At 36.4% G+C, this 13,944-nt stretch overlaps 1 protein-coding gene across 1 annotated transcript in view; it reads left to right on the top strand.

Annotated features, from left to right (window-relative positions):
* Positions 1-8,962, top strand: part of TMEM156 (transmembrane protein 156) — a 24,098-nt gene extending 15,136 nt beyond the window's left edge. The window contains exon 6 of the mRNA XM_044681747.1: positions 8,856-8,962. Coding sequence (XP_044537682.1) covers positions 8,856-8,962 — 107 coding nt within the window. The remainder of the gene's footprint in view (positions 1-8,855) is intronic.
* Positions 8,963-13,944: the final 4,982 nt, after the last annotated feature.

Here is a 13,944-nt window from a genome sequence, read left to right on the forward strand (position 1 = left end):
TTCTTTCTTTCTTTCTTTCTTTCTTTCTTTCTTTCTTTCTTTCTTTCTTTCTTTCTTTCTTTCTTTCTTTCTTTCTTTCTTTCTTTCTTTCTTTCCTTCTTTCCTTCTTTCCTTCTTTCCTTCTTTCCTTCTTTCCTTCTCCCTGACCTTGCATCTTAGAAGCAATACTATGTGTTGGTTCCAAGGTAGAAGAGAAGTAAGGGCTGGACAATGAAGGTTAAGTGGCTTGCCCAGGGTCACACAGCTAGGAAGTGTCTGAGGTCAGAATCAAACCCAGGACTTCCTAGCTCTAGTACTGGTTCTCAATCCTCTGAGCCACTCAGCTGCCCTCTCTAGTCCAGTTTTCTTTTGAAAGGATGATGCTTGGCAACATGAATTCTAAACTATAGAGAATTAGAAACAGCATCGAATGAATTGTCTTATGCTTTGAATAGGTGTATGAATTATAGCAAAGACATCTACCCTTTCAGTGAGAGACAGAATCACTAAATATCATGAACAAGTAAATCACCCAGTAATTTAGAGCTAAAATTTTTCTGGGGCCAAAATTAAGAGCAGCAGCGTAAAGCTAGCATTTGCAATACATTTGTAAGTGATATTTGAAAACACGAATGGAGTAGGTTTTGAGTTCCTGCAGGAGGGAAGACAAATTACTGATGCCAGATGTCCTGCAACCAGGCAACATGAAAATTTAATTTTTCACTTGCTTAACTATAATATTTATGACTCTTATAATTCAGATTCATATGCATCAAGCAGTCAAAGTTGTAGCCATCTGCCTGGGTAAGAGTGAATTCCAAAAGAGAGTAGAGGATTATTTCCTTTTTTAAAGGAAGACTTTGACTTTGATGAGTATTAGTTAGCTACAGGCAATTGATGACAAATACATCTGCTAATGAAACTCTAAACTTTATACATTGGAAGAACATATACTACTTTGTTTGATGAACTTACTAATGTGCCATTGGCAAATGAGAAATACAAAGTAAGAAAAAATGATAAATCGTTCAAAGATTTTCTATAATTTATCTTTGTTCAAAATATCTATCCAAAAGCAGAAAAATGATAAAAGGATGATCAATTCATTAGTTTCATTACTTCACTAAAGAGGACATTTTAAACGGGAATTAAATGGTAGCTTAATCATTTGTTCAGCCTACTGACTATTATAGATGTTTCCAATGGATAAATTGTTCAAGGAAAGCCTTTAGTCATAGTTATTCTTCTGAGTGAGACAAACAAATGAAAGTCATATATTTTAATATTCTGATTTAATTTCTGTACAACCTAGATTTGGAACAGATGGGTAGGTTTAGGATCACCGGTCACAGGACAGATGGAGCTTTGGGAATGGTAGTTCATGAATTTGCATTGGCAACTCAGTTGATGGAAATCTGTCCTGTGATTCCATAATCTGTTCTTTTGCCTACAAAGCAACACTTGCCACGGAATGTCTATCTGAGTTGAATGAAAAGGTCAGAACTATGCATCTACTTTTCTGTGGCTCAGCAGAATACTCATGTCAATCAGAAAAGATATTAAGATTTGAGAGAGAGTGGTTGCTATGAAATAGAAAGTACCTATGTTGAAAGCTGGCTCTTCAGCAAAGACTTTCAGCAGAAGGGCTTAAAAAAATGTGGTTCTAGTTTCCAAAGAGAAGATGTCTTGACTATGTTATCCTTGAGCAAAGAAATCTGTATAGTTAATCTGAGCACCATAACTTTTGGAAAGGATGCTTATATGAAAACTAAATACTTGAAAAATTCTAAGAATTCCTGATTGACTTTCATGATGCCCTTTTCATTTTTCATCCTGCTATCCCATCCCACCCTAGCCCAATCCAAGCAACTGAGGAAAAGACCGAAAAGTAAGCAAAAGAGCTAGGTGGAGTGCCAGAAAAGAGCTAATAATGATTTTTACATATTTAATACATTTTCCTTAATCAAATATTTTTAATGTTGTAATATGATCACAGCAACTATATAACTTGCTAGACCTTGGAAATACCTCAGACTTTAGTTCCAGTCTGAATCTACCATGTACTGGTGGTAGTAACTTTAGGCAAGTCTTTAATTTCTTCATTTGAAATATGAGAGGGTTAGGTTTTCCCTAGATGGTCTCAAAGGTTCTTTTCAGCTTTAAATACTATGATACCCATTGATGTCAAGGAGATTTAACAGGTAGTATTATCTACAATTTACAGGTTAGAAAGTTTAAGGGAAGGGTTGGTTAGGTGGCTCAATGGACAGAGAGTCAGATTTAGATGTGGGAAGTCCTGGGTTCAAAACTGGCTTAAAACACTTCTTAGCTGTGTGATTCAAGTCACTTAACTCCAATTGCCTGGCTCTTATTTTTCTTCTGTCTTGGAGCCAATACTTAGAATTGATTCTAAGAGAGAAAGAAAAGGTTTAAAAATAAAAGAAAATAAATAAGTTTAAGGGAGAGAGGAGAGAGAAAATGACTTTGAACTCTTTTGTCTTCATTTTCTTCTTAAATTCACAAATTGCCAAAAATGAAATAATTGCCAGTAAGAGAGGCGAGGAGTTAGCACTGAGGAGCTTAGTATGGCTGTGGTGATTGTATTCCCATACCTCTAACTCTTAAATCTTTAAGAACAAGATGGAAAAAAAGGACAGAACTATTATTCAGTGGACATGAAAATATTTGAATGTGATGAATTAGGACTAAAAACCAGAAAGCCAGATGTCACGGATTTCAGTTCTTCCCCATTGCTGGTATAAAGTGAACTTTGAAAACAGAATTAAACATAGAGAAAATAAAAATCTTACCACTGACAGAGATTGGGCTTTCTCTGAGCACATAATAGGAATGGGGCCATATTTCTAATCAAAGGCTTTACTGCTGAGAAAACCATTTTGTCAGCTAAATTCAGTGAGGGCAAGCAAAACAGAGCTGGAGACTGCTCTTTTTTTCTAGTTCTTTTGAGCCTCTGAAAAATTCAAAGAAATGTTTGATTCAGAGTCTTGACCATTTCTATGTAAAGTCCTTGGATATTCTTGACCATTTCTGTTGCCTGAAGAGAGATATATTAGATTTGTGGTAGAGAATTAATGATATTGGAGAAAAGGGGTTATTTAAACCAGTTTTTAGAGGGAAACCTATCACTCTAAACTTTTTAAAAGAAACCTGCTTATCTCACCTATTCTCAAGAAAGGAATTAGAAGACAGTTCATATTTTGCCTTTCATCAAGTTTTGTAAAGTTTCGAATACTATCCTATCAGGTAGCATTGCTGCAGTTCCCAGAACAGAATAAGATGATGCCTTCCTTTTCTTTGGCGAGACATTGAAAATTACCAAAAAATCTAAAAGCACTTCAGGGTATCATATGATTGTTTCTGTGTATGAACTGAGGCTTGCACTTGGCTCTTCCTCCAAGTACTCTTCTGATACTTGTAATACAATCACTGTGGCCACACTCATTGCTAACTCCTCACCTTTATTATGGAGGAGTATTCCATTTTTGCTCATTTGGAGATTTAAGAAGGGATTACTGAAATCTAAGACAAAAGAATTCAAGGCCATTTCCTCTCTCCTTTCTCCCTTAAACTAATCTATAAATTGTAGATAACTATACTTGTCAAATCTCCTTGATATCAGTGGGATCATATAACATTAAAGTAAATAATATTAATTTTGTACTTTAGAGTTTTCAATGCACTTTTTAATACATTCTAAAATAATAATAATAATAGCTAGCATTTATATAACCCTTAAAGTTTGCAAAATCCTTTACAAGTATTATATCATTTGGTCCTCACAACCCTAGGAGGTGGGCACTATTATTGTCCCTGTTTTACAGATGAAGGAACTGAGGCAGACAGAAGTTAAGTGACTTGCTCAGGATAACATGGCTAGTAAATATCCGAGGCAGGACTTTGACACCCTCATTTCAGGTTCAGCAGCTTATGCACCACCTGTTATTGTTCAGTCATTTCAGAGATGGCCAACTATTTGTGACTCTATTTAGGATTTTCTTGTGAAGAGAAGGAAATGGTTTTCCATTTCCTTCTCCAGTTCATTTTACAGATGAGGAAACTGAGGTAAATAGGGGAAAGGAATTGTCCAGGGTCATACAGCTTATAAATGTCTGAGGCCACATTAGAACTTGAGTCTTCCTGACTCTAGGTCTGGTGCTCTAGCCTCTTACCACTTAGTTGTCCTATGAACCACCTACCTGCAAATGACTTAACCCTTCCAAAACAGATGGTTTCAGTCCTGTTTTTAAAAATCTATAGATAAAGAGATGTTAAAATATCTGTCACTTAGTAGTTTATTTTAGCATTTAATTACATTTTAGGTTTTTTTTTTTTACCAAACTTTCTGTCTTGCTATGCCTTAATACATTTACCCTTTAATATATGCAACTACCCAAAGAGAAGTCTGGGCTGCCCTTTAATTACTCCATGGCTACAATTCCCAACTTCTTGCATGCTATGTCTTTTTTGAAAACCTCTCCCTTCTGTCTTAGAATCAATACTATGTATTAGTTTCAGGGCAGAAAGGAGTAAGCGTTAGGCAAAGGGGGTTAAGTGACTTATCCAGGATGTGTGCGTGTGTATATATTTTACATAATATGTATTTCACTAATATATAACTCTCTCTCGTTACACATATTATTCTACTGAGTCAACTGATTTTTTGGTAATTAATAAACAAACTCAGTGGGAATCTGTGTTTTCTAGACTCTTCTATCAATTATTGATTATAAAATTGTGGTCTACTTAAGTTCAAATCTGGAGGAGAGATAAAAAGATATATTTACATCCTTTCATTAAAGAAGTGGGGTTCAGAGCATTTGAAATGTGACATATTATCAGACGTGGCCAATATGTTGGCTTAACATTTTTTTCTTTATTTTATTCTAATAACAGATTCACACATAACTTTTCCAAAGTTACATGATTCATGTTGTCTCCCTCCCATCTACCTTCCCCCATCCTGGTGTTGATGGTCAATGCATTGGTAGGTTTGATGAAATGCTTTAAAAAAATCTTTGTTCCAAGAAGAGTTTGATGGAGAAGGGAGCAGTAGGGAGTACATTCAGAAATATATATGATTTCAAATCAAAAAGTATCAATATAACTGAAATCATGTGTTTCATGATAATCTTCTATGAGACCCTGCCTCTTCCATGATCATATTTCTATCAGCAATACCCTTGATAGCCACGTAGAACATTCTCACAAAGATTCCACAGAGATAAGAAATTGCTACCCATGACACATAACCCTTGGGATAGAGTGTGTGTTTGCTTTCTGTTATTTTTTCCATTAGTGGGGGAAGAACTTCTCTCTCTGAGATATCTTGAAAAGTGTTCGCTAAGTGCTTTCAAAATTATTAACTTCAACATAGATTTCTTCCATTTGTGTTTGTTCAGCATAGGATTTTTTTTTGAGAGCTATTTTCACTTTCCCATGTTAGGTACTGAGATGTTTGAATCTAATATATGCTAGTTTCATTTTCATCAGCAATTAGAATATATTTTCTATGGAAATGCTCATAGATATTTTCCATTTTCATACCTACAAACACACATATGTATACACACACACACACACACACGCACACACACACCATTTTTCCAGTTTAATTTATAGATGTTTTTGGAAAGTCTGACTTAGATTTCTTGCCAAACTTCTCATTGACTGTTCTTTCATTAAAAAATTTTTTTGAGATGGTTAGTACCCATATTTTTTAGCCATTTTCCTTCATTATGTTTTATAGATTCATCTGTATAATGAACCAATTTTATTCTTACATGAAATATCTCTGATAGGTTGATAAAGTGTTTGCTGGTTAAATCCCTTTCCAGTTTTTTTTCTTTTTTGTTATGGTTATATGTATTTGCCATTTCATTTTAATTCTTTTAATGGTCTTAAAACATTTTTATTTTCAGTTTCAAATCCTTTTCCTCCCTTCACTCCTTACCCACTCATGAAAAAGGCAAGAAATGTGGTTCTCATACATATGAAGTTATGCAAAAACATATTTCCATGTTAGCATTATTACAAAAAAACCAAGCAAGACAAATAAAGGAAGAGAAAAAAATATACTTCAACCTACACTCAGAATCCATCAGTTCTTTGTCTGGAAATAGATCACATTTTTCATATTGAATTCTTTGGAGTTGTTGTGGATCAGTGTATTGGTCAGAGTCACTAAGTTTTTTGCAGCTGTTTGTCTTTACAGTATTGCTGTTATTGTGTATATCATCCTCCTGGTTTTTTGTGTCAGTTCATATAAGTCTTCTGAGGTTTTTTGGAAACCATCCCCTTCATCATGTCTTACAGCATGATAGTATTCCATCACCATCAGATACTACAATTTATTCAACCGCTCCCCAAATGACGGGCACCCCCTCAGTTTCTAATTCTTTGCCATTGCAAAAAAGAGCTCTTGCTTTTTTCCTTATAATGTAAGATATTTGAGGCAGGTAGGGGAAGCAGTGGATGAAGAGCTGGATTTGAAATCAGCAATACTTGGGTTCAAATCTTGCTTTACCCACTAAAGTAGGAACCTTAATCTCTCTTAACCTCAGTTTCCTCATCTATAGAGGAGATGATAATGGCACCTACCTTACAGGATTGTTGTGAAGATCAAATGACAGAACATGTGAGAGCTTTTGTACTTTCCAGTTCTATCTAAAAGCTATCTAGTCTATAGTTGCTCTCTAGGCACTGCCCAGCAGGACCCAAGGGCTAGTGACTTGTTCATTCCTTGTTCTTTACCTATCATTGTGGTTTGCCTAGATCTCAGCTTGGAGATGATTTGGCTTCCTGGTGAGGGAATAGGTTCCCCAATTCTCACATTCTTTGGTTTATGACCTCCCAACCCTGACTACTCTGGGGACAATTTTCTCTTTGCCTCTAGTTTATGGTTTCCCCAAAATGGAGGGGAGGAATAAAATAGGCACAAAGGCATCATATAAATCAGGTCTAAGACAAGTCATTTTGTTCTCATACAGAAAGTAATTATAAGCATGAGAATCATTGCATATATTAACAGAACAATTTAAATAGGGTTCAGAAATTCAATTTGTAGCCAGACTAAAATCTGCTGGGAAGTTGGTAGTAAGTTTCATCAAGACAATGCAGTTTGGCATTTTTGCTAATTAACTATTTCACATTTCAACCTTACTGAACACAACCTGAGAAGTTACCAACCACTCTCCTAGAGTGATCTTTTCTGGTGGCTACTCTCTCTTCAGTGCTGACTCTTCCCTTGGCACCAGTCTGCAAATGGCTACTCCAGTGGACACTTCAGTGACTACTTCTCTGGCCTTCTAGGAGTTCCTGAAACCCATAAGTTCATCCAGGCTTGTCCCAGGAAGCTGGGCGGTACAGTGAAATAAGGAAGACCTTATTCAAGTTCAAATCTAGCCTCAGGCACTTACTAGCTATGTCATCCTGAATGGGTCGCTTCATCTCCGTCTGCCTCAGTTTCTTCAACTTTAAAATAGGGACAATAATAGCACTGACTTCTGTGGACTTTTGGGAGGGACTAATGTGATAATATTTGTAAAGTACTATTTGCCAAGTGCTTTCTGGCATATAATAGGCATTTAATAAGTGCTTGTCCTCTTCCCTTTCTTTCTCCTTTCTATCTCAAAGTTATGACTCAGTCAATTGCTTGGGGAAGGAAATGCAAGAAGACAGAGGCAGCCTTGCCTCAGGCAGAGATTTGCCCAGACAGTACATGATCCTTGCTAGGTGGAAGTGGGTAGGGGATGAGGCTTCCGCCATATTCCCAACCCGTTGTACTAGACACAGCTCCAAATAGAGTCTTCATACTTTAAAAAACAGAATGATTTCAATAGGGTTTGGAAATTCAATTTGTAGCCAGATTAAAATCTGTTAGGTAGTTGGTAGTTTTTATTTTTATTTTTTAAAAGTTTATTTATTTACTTTAGAATATTTTTCCATGGTTACATGAATTATATTCTTTCCCTCCCATCCACTCGCCTCCCTCCTATAGCCAACAAGCAATTCCACTGGGTTTTACATGTGTCATTGGTCAAGACCTATTTTAATATTATTAATATTTTAAATAAAGTGATCATTTTGCATCTACATCCCCAGTCATATCTCCATTGAACCATGTGATCAAGCAGTTGTTTTTCTTCTGTGTTTCTACTCCCACAGTTCTTCCTCTGAATGTGGATAGCATTCTTTCTCATAAGTCCCTCAGAATTGTCCTGGATCATTGCATTGCTGCTAGTAGAGAAGTCCATTAAGTTTGATTGTACCACACTCTATAAGTCTTTGTGTACAATGTTCTCCTGGTTCTGTTCCTTTCACTCTGTATCAATTACTAGAGGTTTTTCCAGTTCACATGGAATTCCTCCAGTTCATTATTCCTTTGAGCACAGTAGTATTCCATCACCAACAAGATACCACAATTTTTTCAGCCATTCTCCAATCAAAGGGCATCCCCTCATTTTCCAATTTTTTGCCAGAAGTTGGTAGTTGTTAAAAAGAAAGAGGAACCCCAAAGGGGCAGTTCATGTCATGTGTTTGGTATATCCATGGAGTTTGGGCTCTGCAGCCAGTTAAGGAGCTCTTTTCCTAAACCAGTGCCAATCTCTTGTCAAAAACAGCTGGAAACAGACTTCCTAGTTTCCAAATATTAGATTGGAATTAAACAATAAATAACCATACATGTATAGCCTATCAACAAGGGCAAATCTGAGCCTGCTCCCTCTATCCACTAGCTGTCTATTATTATGATTATTGCTATCCTCATCGTCATCTTCATCCTCATTGCCACTACTATTTGCTTTACTTGAGGTGCTCTTGACCAACATAAATTAAAACAGCTTTGTCCTGTAAAGCAGGAGCCACCAAGGAGAGAAGGCCCTCCGCTTTTACAGGGGTAACAGAAAGACTTCCTCCCATTTCAGAACTAGAACATTTTTCTACCGTGAATGGGGAAGATCAATAAATACAGTAAGTGAATATTCAGTTTTATTTTTTTTTGTTACCAAAATGAATGAATATAACCATGTATCTTGTAATCCTTTAAGAATTCATGATCCTTTCCTATCTGTGCAGAATAATAAGTTATTATGGTCCCCAAACTACCAACCCCCCCCCAAAAAAAAACCCACCAAGTAGTAGCCAACTTTCTGGTAAAAAGCTTCTCTAAATTTAATTAAGCTGGTTCTTAGAAAGACTGCCATGTAGCCTATCTGTTCAAGCTTCAAAAAAAGCTCTGGAGACAAGCAGTGTGAAACTTCAAATGAACTTAAGAGAAATTCAACTGGTGTATGTGTATGTGTGTGTGCGTGTGCATGCGTACATGCATGACCAGTCACCCATAGAATAGATAGAGGGCTTCCAATACCTTTCCCTGGGATCACAGACAGGGAATTATATCATGACCTCATATAGGAAGTAGCAGAGAGATCAATTAGGGACTGACAAGAAATGGACCATCCAGTAATCTATTATTTTAATCAATTATTCCATTAAACTAGGTATCAAACTCAGGTGCTTTCATGTTGCTTTTATTAGTCACAAATTTCTCTTTCATTTCAGTGTCCCAGTGGCAGTTCTGGTTTCACTGCCCTAATACTGTGCTTGGTGCTCAAAATGTTCCTAGCTTCTATAGTTTTTGAAAATCCAGAATCACCCCCCAGACCACAATGAGGTAACTGGGTCACACTATCGTGGTGGAATGAACCTATACTTTACTCAAAATTGCATTTGCCATGTGATTGGGAGGCAAAGGTAGTAACCTTGGAAAACCAGTTTCATTTGAATTAGATGGCATGAAACAAAATCAATATTTCTTCAGAGTGCCATGACTGATCAATAAACTAATCTTTTCATTTGTTAAACTCTATATGCCCCTGAAGACTTCAATTCATCCCTGGGCTCTATATCCCTGGTTGGAGTCATCATTTTAAATTTTAAACTGCATGCTAATGGTTGCTTCCTCAAGGAGAGCATGTATAAAATTCTTTTTTTTTTAAAGCAAAATATTAAAAATAATTTACTAAGTTCACCAGCCTGGAAATCCAGATTAATGTACTCTTTATGAATTTATGTCCAATGCTGTACTCAGCAGATTTCTTAGAAGAACTCTGTGGACCTTTGGTCCTGAAATAGAAAGCAACCTTAAGGAAATAGATCTATGACCCATACTAGTAAGTTAGTTAAGTGCCTCTGATTATAGGCTGCTTGATAGCTCAAAGGATTTATGTAGGCTCACATCAGTGAATACAATAAAATGTCTAGGCTCAGAGCTTAAAAGGATCTGTCACTACCTTAAATCTAAAGACATTTTAAAAATAGAAAGTCTTCCCTATAGTTTCAGCTCTTTGACCTGCCAGTTGAACATGATTTGCTTCACATTGTGGAAAGTGTACTGTTCAGGGTTTGCGGCAAATCTATTTTTCATTTTCCTATTGTGAGGGAATGAAATCAGCGTGATCAATTATGAAGAAGACTTAATGTGGGGAGATAGATCCCTTACTCTTATGTCATGAGAAAAAATCATAGAAGCAGGTTATTTTTTGTGTAATAAAGGTTGAGACCAGAGTGTGACCAGTATGGTTATAGCTATAGATTAAATATCTGGGTGCAAGAAGACAAAAGCTCTGAGCAAATATGGGCAAGGAATTATTCTTGGGCTTTTCTTGCTCTGGTGGAAGCCCTTGAATAAATACTGAGATTTGAAAGATTTGAGGGATGGGTGAGTCAAATGTCTTGGGAGAACCCATAAATAAAGTTGCTATAGACTCAGAAACCCCTGGGAATGACTATGAATGCAGGAGGCAGATGGTTGTTTCGAAACTATAGGTTCAAATAGTCTGCCAACTTGGACAAGAATGTGAAATTTCAAATTGCCTCAACTGACTAGTCACCTTTGTTTTAAAAATAATATAAGCAGTTCCATTAAAGTCTACTAATAGAGGAAAATTCTGGGAAGATGGTGGCTTAGAAGCAACAAGGCTCCAGACCTCTGTAAACCCTTCAACACTGATCAAGGACAAAGGGCTTTGAGGGGACAGAAAAACAGAAAACCAAATCTGACAATAGAACAGAGCTGGGGGACCTTCCTGCTAAACCCAACTTAAAAGGTATGTGTGTGTGTGTGTGGGAAGCCTGAATTCTTGAACTGTCAGTTTGAGGGGAAAGGAAAAAAGAAGATCCCAGGTCCCTTCCCCTACCTAATGTCCTGAGTCCCCAGCAGATCCTGGAATCTCTGGGCAGGCAAGGGCACTAGTCCAGAGGGAGTGCCTCACTGGCACAGCTGTGCTAGACTCAAGGCTTTGATCACAGATGGCAGGCAGCTGGAGGAGAAGCTTAGAAAGGGCAGCCAAACACTGCATCTTGCCCCTGCCCCCTCTTGAAGTTTTGGCCTCAGGGCACATCAAGCTCTGCAGATCAACTCTACCCTGGCTTAATCTTATCAATATGGCAGATAAGAAGTCTTCAGAGGACCTGGAAGCTCCAACACCCCTCCCCCAGACACTGCAGTGAAAGTAGCTGAAATCACATCTTTAGCTTTTATTATCAGCTGGGGAATATATGGCCTCAGGGCTCACAAATCTCACTAATCTAGTAAGTCAACAGAGCAGAGAAGTCCTTCCAGGACTGAATAGCCCAAACCCAAAGATCCAGTAAATAATCAAAGGAGCAAGATTACAGCCAATTGGGGGGGAAGAAGGGAAAAAATATGAGTAAATAGCAGAAAAAAGGAAATTATAATCGATAGTTTCTATCCAGGAAATTAATAAAAAGCAAATGGATCAGAGGAGGATCAAGGTACACCAAGAAAAAACACAGAAACTCCAGTGAAATGGACACAGGCTTTAGAAGAACTCAAAATTCAATTAACTCAAGAACTCAAAAAACAATCAAGAGAGGCTGAAGACAATTGGGAAAAGAAAATACATGAACTTAAATAAGAAAACACTGTCTTGAAAGCCAAAATTGACCATCTTGAAAATAAGGCAAAGAAAGTGAAAGAACCTACAAAGAAAATCAAACCAGAAGAAGGATGACCAAAAAGCCAGGGATGAAATTCAGTCTTTAAAAATTAGAATCCAGCAACTAGAAGCAAATTACTTCACAAGGCACCAAGAATCTAACAAACAAAATCAAAAGAATGGAAAAATTGAGGAAAATATGAAACACCTCATTGACAAAACCTCATGTTTTGAAAAAAACAGATTGCAGAGAGACAATTTAAGAAGGGACTACCAGAAAATCATGACAAAAGGAAAAGCCTGGACATCATCCTACAGGAAATTATCCAAGAAAAATGCCCTGACATTCTCGACCAAGAGGGAAAAGTGGAGATTGAAAGAATACACAGATTATCTCCTACATTTAATCCACAACTGACAACTCCCAGTAATGTTATAGCTAAATTCAAAAATACCAGAACAAGGAAAAAATATTACAAGCTACTGAGAAGAAGTCATTCAGATACCATGAAACCACAGTTAGGATAACACAGGATCTGTCTGCATCTACACTGAAGGACTGGAAGGCATGGAATATGATATTCCGGAAAGCAAAGGAACTAGGCCTAAAACCAAGAATCCCCTACCCAGCAAAACTGACTATATTCTTGCAGAGGAAAGTATGGTCATTTAATAACATAGATGACTTCCAAGCATTCATTAAAAAAAGACAGGACTTAAACAGAAAATTTGATGTCCAAACACAAAACTCAAGAAATTCACCAAAACGTAATTAAAAGGAGAAAAAAACAAAAACAAAAAAAATTTTAAGGGACTCAGTAAGTTCAAATGATTTGTACTCCTATAGGAAAAGATAATATTGGTAACTCTTAAAAAATATTATCATCATCAAGATAACTAGAAGAAGCATACTTAGAGGGAACAGTGACAAACTGTATAGGATGAAATGTCAAGGTATATACATGTATGTATAAGTATAAAACTAGAGGTAAAAAAAGGATAATATTAGAAGTCCTACTAATAAATCTGTGAGACTAATAGGACAGTTTTCTAGGTGGGCTTCGCATTTTGTATTCATTTAGTCTCAGATATACATGATGGATTATCTTTTGTAAACTATCTTTCCTATAGATGGTCAAAACTTGTAAATATATTTTAGATTTACTCCAGTGAAAAAGAGATTGGATATCCTGACTCTTTTGTAGAGTGATTTTGTTGGCTGGATCTGAGGAATCAAATATGAACTTAGAAACTGGTTTTGGGACCAAGAAGGGGTAAGAAGAATTCATAAAGTATAGGAGTTTCTAGAAGAAGAAATTTTTTGTAGATTTATTTGTTAGCTATCACCAAGGTTGAATTAGAAAAGAATAAGCCTCTTGAATTGTCTGGACATTTCTTATTATTAAAATTTCAAAGACCTTTTAGTAAACAAAGGGAGGGAAATGACTTCTACAGGCTTATGATCTTGTGTAACCAAGGCAAGTGAAATATAATTGAACAAAAGAGAACCAAGAAGTAAATCCCAGTACTGAAGTCTCTTGACTCATAGTCTAAGCTTAGCAAATATCCATCTCTAAATTATGTTTAATTATAATTACCAAATAAATTTGTATATAACAAATGCTTTGTGTGAATAACATTTTCCTTATAATTGCCTTTCACAGGTTACCCTTTTGAGGAAATAAAAGGGATAGACTGGCCGTTCTGGACAACTTAGACTTAATTCCCCATAAAATAGCTGTGATTTTTCTTTATTGGAGAATATGGACCTTGCAAATATATTATAACTGGTTTGGTGTATGCATGAACACCTTTAAAGGACTGAAAGAACTTCTGAAAAATATTTAAGGAATCACTTGACCCTTGGGAAAAAGGGAATAATAGATATTTCTTCAGTAAGCTCAGTCATGGAAAAGCTGAGGAAATGTGAGAAATGCTAAAGAATTCTTATTAGCTTCATTTATTGATCATAGCACAAATGATGGTG

Source organism: Gracilinanus agilis, chromosome 6 (genome assembly GCF_016433145.1).
Source record: "Gracilinanus agilis isolate LMUSP501 chromosome 6, AgileGrace, whole genome shotgun sequence".
In the NCBI taxonomy this organism is placed as follows: Eukaryota; Metazoa; Chordata; class Mammalia; order Didelphimorphia; family Didelphidae; genus Gracilinanus; species Gracilinanus agilis.